At 35.4% G+C, this 4,931-nt stretch overlaps 1 protein-coding gene across 1 annotated transcript in view; it reads left to right on the forward strand.

Moving 5' to 3' along the window:
- The window catches only part of LOC111447341 (ATP-dependent 6-phosphofructokinase 5, chloroplastic-like), a 7,195-nt gene extending 2,769 nt beyond the window's left edge, over positions 1 to 4,426 (forward strand). The window contains exons 8-13 of the mRNA XM_023086450.1: positions 1,563 to 1,703; positions 1,872 to 1,988; positions 2,063 to 2,167; positions 2,295 to 2,375; positions 2,922 to 3,050; positions 3,898 to 4,426. Of these exons, the coding sequence (XP_022942218.1) occupies positions 1,563 to 1,703; positions 1,872 to 1,988; positions 2,063 to 2,167; positions 2,295 to 2,375; positions 2,922 to 3,050; positions 3,898 to 4,065 (741 nt within the window). The 3' untranslated portion in view covers positions 4,066 to 4,426. The remainder of the gene's footprint in view (positions 1 to 1,562; positions 1,704 to 1,871; positions 1,989 to 2,062; positions 2,168 to 2,294; positions 2,376 to 2,921; positions 3,051 to 3,897) is intronic.
- The last annotated feature ends 505 nt before the right edge of the window (positions 4,427 to 4,931 follow it).

Genomic DNA, 4,931 nt, shown 5'->3' on the forward strand with positions numbered 1-4,931 from the left:
TGTTAAGAATGAGATAGAAAATAGAATTGGGAAGGTGTGTATTATCATTGATATTGATATCCTTTAAATAGGATACAAGCCAGTACAAATGAGGAAAATATAAAATAATTAAATACTAGAATAAAATAAAATATACTATAAATCTAACCATAAATGGAAGAATATTAAGATATAATATCTAGGATATATTCCATAAATAATATATCTCAACACTCCCCCTCAAGTTGGAGAGTGTATGTTAATCACGTCCAACTTGTCTTTAACTTGTCTTTACGGCAGGTCAATAACACCCAAGTTGTCTTTTCACTCTTGTCTTCCCAGTAATGAAAATATCTGTCAAAAAATAGACCGCCTTTGATTGGTTTGCATTTTTAGACTTTCAAGAAATTATTGAATTTTCAAGAAAGATGCAAGACTCAGAAGTAGGCTGCCTTTGATAGGTTTGCATTTTTAGACTTTCAAGAAGTTATTGAATTTTCAAGAAAGATGCAAGACTCAGAAATAGACCGCAATGATTGACTCGAGGATTGATAACTTGTCCATTTAATTTATTTGGAACAAGTGAATATCCTCCCTGATCACTTGTTGGTCCATGCATAAATGCTTTAGTGGATAATGACACCAAGATCGGTGCTTTGGATCACTTGAGAGGCTGTGAAAGAAAATACGAACATCTTGAATATGTCACCTTAGAGCTTGGTGAGAAATTTGAAGATGCTTATAACGTATTCTTGATATTGGATGATTGACGATGATAAAGACTTCACTGATTGGTTAGGGTTTGGCTTTAGGTTTAATACTCCCCTTGGACTCAGAGTCCAAGGGGTATTAGGAATACCACGATCGGTGCTTTGATATTAGAATATCAAGATCGGTGCTCTGATACCATGTTAAGAATGAGATAGAAAATAGAATTGGGAAGGTGTGTATTATCATTGATATTGATATCCTTTAAATAGGATACAAGCCAGTACAAATGAGGAAAATATAAAATAATTAAATACTAGAATAAAATAAAATATACTATAAATCTAACCATAAATGGAAGAATATTAAGATATAATATCTAGGATATATTCCATAAATAATATATCTCAACAGTGGTGCACACATCTGTGAATTTTATTATTGTTCTAATATTATCTTCTTTTAAAGGTTTATTGTAAAGTTTAATGATCTATGTTTTGCATTATACATCATGCTAAACAGTTCATTGGAAAATTGAGTTTACCACTCATACTCCAAGTTCACCTCACAACTGACAAGCGTGTGGTATATTAGAATCTTTCACTCTTCAAGTACATGAACGTTATAGGTTTTGTAGATGTTACAAAACTAATTCCAAACATGCATGAATTTGATTAGAATCACTTGAATCTTTCTTCAGCCTTCACTCCACTTTTGTAAACTGTGTGTTTGCAATTAGCAAGAGTTTGATGCTTTTTATTATTATATAAATTTCTCTTACTCAGTCTTCGATAATTAAAAAACAACTCTGCTTTTCATTAGAGAATTTGACACCATTTCTGACTTTGTTAAACATTTCATGTTTTTTGGTTTAGTGTCGGAAAAGACGGTTAAAGGTGGCAGTGGTCGGTGTTCCAAAAACTATAGACAATGATATTTTATTGATGGATAAGACATTTGGTTTCGATACTGCTGTTGAAGAAGCACAAAGAGCAATAAACTCTGCCTACATTGAGGTAACGTCCATTGCTTTCTATTGTTGTATCCTTGTTGCTGTGTTCATGTGCGTGTTGGTCCTTCCTTGAATTCTCTCTCTTTTCATAGTATTATAGAGCTATTTTCCTTCCCCATTCGGGAAGTTGTCATACGATGATCAATGGCATAATGTTAATAATTTGGTATAGGCACACAGTGCTTATCATGGAGTTGGCGTTGTGAAATTGATGGGTCGCAGCAGTGGATTTATAGCGATGCATGCAGCACTTGCCAGTGGGCAGATTGATGTATGCTTGGTCCCTGAGGTATGTCAAATATGAGTTTGACTTTTAGTTTCTATTTTCTTGATGCTGCACTGATATCATCATATGGTACTTAGGTTCCTTTCCAACTACATGGGCCCCATGGCGTTCTACGCCATCTGAAATATCTGATAGAGACAAAGGGATCTGCTGTGGTCTGCGTGGCTGAGGGAGCAGGGCAGGTAAGTTGGTGTTGCTATTTTTACCCTTCATAGACTGCATAAGCTTTATGAATTTTATAATTACCTCTTGACTCTTTTTTATCTGAAATTATTAGAATTGAGTACTGATTCTCGGCTTTAACTGCAGAATTTGCTACAAAAGACAAATGCTACCGATGCATCTGGGAACATTGTACTGAGTGATATTGGCGTATATATTCAACAAGAGGTTTGTAAATTTACTTCCATTGAGATTAATCATCGTGCTATTTTGAGAGAATCTAAGATGTGCTTCTTACGTTAGTACATAATACTTGCGAGCAGTACGGCATTTTTGGCTTTAATTATCTTTTTTAAGAAATGAAAAATCTTTCGCCCATAGAGAAAATATAGAAAAAAGGGAGATATCCCAACAACGGCCAAAAGGTTACAAAAAAAGATCCCCAATTAGCTGAAAATTGAAATATTCCCAAGATCGTAATTACAAAAAGATTTAGAGAGAGAACACCTGATGGATGCAAAGAGTTCAATAGAATTCCTAGTTTCGTGCTTTGAAGACCCTCTGATTCCTCTCCAACCAGATCTTCCTTAAAGTTGCGACTATAGCATTAAACCATACAATATGGCTTTAAATTTTGTGTTAACTAGGTGGAATATTCTAAATGATGAGGAAAGCCACTTTCTTTTCATTTGATATGCCTTAGGTGGAAACTGAATCTGGATTATTCTGCTGGTGCTTAACATATTTTATCATTTTTTTGCCCCCTTCTTGCAGATGAAGAAATACTTCAAGGAGCTTAGTACTCCAGTTGATGTGAAGTATATTGATCCGACATATATGATTCGTGCATGTCGTGCAAATGCTTCTGATGGGATCTTGTGCACTGTATTGGGGCAGAATGCAGTAAGTCCCCTTTCTCGCCCTTCCGAGGACAACATTAATAACTTCCATGTTTCCCATCGATGGTGGTTGTTATCTCATCAAAGCTTTTCCCCTCTTTTTTTTCCTTTTCTTTTCGCTGAGACTGGAACAATACTAATTATGAAAAAGGGATATACTGTATACAACATAAAATTAATGGAAATAAAAGAGGTATTACGAAGCATAGAAATCAAATCCATGAACGAAAATGACATACATACATTATTATCTGTTGTAGCACTTTGTTGTTGTTATTTGTTAGGTCTTACGATGAACGGTAGCTCCAATTCTAATATTAACTGTTGCCGTTGACTCATTCCATTTTGCGTATTTTCTTTTACACAAGATTTTCCTGCCTTTAACTAATTAGGACTACTTTCTTAATGATAGGGATATTGTTGAAAAAAATCTTAAAACTAGCCTTATCCTTACTTTATCACTCACTCCCTCAGACACACACACACATTACTGATCGCTGGAGAGTAATATAGTTTCTCTAGTCTTCCAAGTCTTGTGGCAAGCTGGTTTTTGCCTGTTTTATGGTTTATTTAATTAGAAATGGTTAAAATACTTCCAATGGATTTTGAAAGGTCGTGGAAGGTGTGGTACCCATTTTAGTGCCTTACTCACATTTCAGAACTTTTTTCATTACCCTTGTTTCTGATCTGGGTTCTTGTAATTCTTTTTCGTGTGTTCACCACTTTTGCTCTGTCTGACTTTCCTTTTGACCTTTCATTATTTTTTCTTTCCCTATCATCCACAGTCCATCTATATCAGGAGTTTCTTGCTCTAATTCTTCCTTGGATGGGTACTATTGGATTTGTTACAGGTCCACGGTGCATTTGCTGGATACAGTGGCATCACAGTAGGAATCTGTAACACGCATTACGTCTATCTTCCCATCCCTGAAGTGATTTCGCATCCCAGAATATTGGACCCGAATAGCCGAATGTGGCACCGATGTCTAACTTCGACAGGTCAACCAGATTTTATCTAATCATTTTCATTTAATTTATGCAAGAGACTGAAGGAACAAAGGGTTCCAGAGAAATGAGGAGGGAGCACGCAGCTAGCTTCAGGTTTTTTCTGTTTACTTTTGTTAATTTAGGCCAATGCCTTTGGTAGAATAAATAACACTGTGAGAAACTGTTAAAGTGTATAGAGAATTAGTAGTTGAGAAGATTCATTGATAATAAAGGAAACACGGAGGAGAAAAGAACTAAATTCTCGCAGCATTGCTGCATAGTATTTGTTACTTGTATCTCAGAAACATTGGTCATTTAATTATTCTTGCAGAAAATGCAAATTATGAAGAGGGCTGATATATTTAATACAAAACATTTCCTAGGCAAGGGCCGTTACGTCCATGATTATCTTAGTTTATTTTGATTGTGTAGAATCATTATCATTGTTTGTTACAGAGAATTAGTTTATTTGGTGTCTGTGGTGTTTGATCATTGTGTTTTTTTTTTGGTTATAATTTATCTACTGTTCTTCTGTAATGCTCACTGCCGAACACATAATGGAATATCCATTATGATGCTTCTGGGATATCTCTGCCCAAAACTTTGTACCCATCCCTAGCCCTCTCCTCTCTGTCTAGCACGCAGCAAACAACACCGCCACCACGTCCAGACAAACAAAGGCTCCCACTCATCCCTAGCCTACCACACAGAACAAAGCAAACCACAGACACATGGAGGAGATAGAGACGGGTGAAGTTGTGGGCTTTATCTGGCTAGTATGGTTTAGTTTCCGTTAGTCAAGTAATTTGATAGATTATTTACGTTGATGTTCAGGGCTAATTATAACATTTAAAATTAGAGGAATTAAATTTTAATATTTTTGTAATTTAATCTCACT

The sequence above is a fragment of the Cucurbita moschata genome, unplaced genomic scaffold (genome assembly GCF_002738365.1).
Source record: "Cucurbita moschata cultivar Rifu unplaced genomic scaffold, Cmos_1.0 Cmo_Scf00009, whole genome shotgun sequence".
NCBI lineage: Eukaryota > Viridiplantae > Streptophyta > Magnoliopsida > Cucurbitales > Cucurbitaceae > Cucurbita > Cucurbita moschata.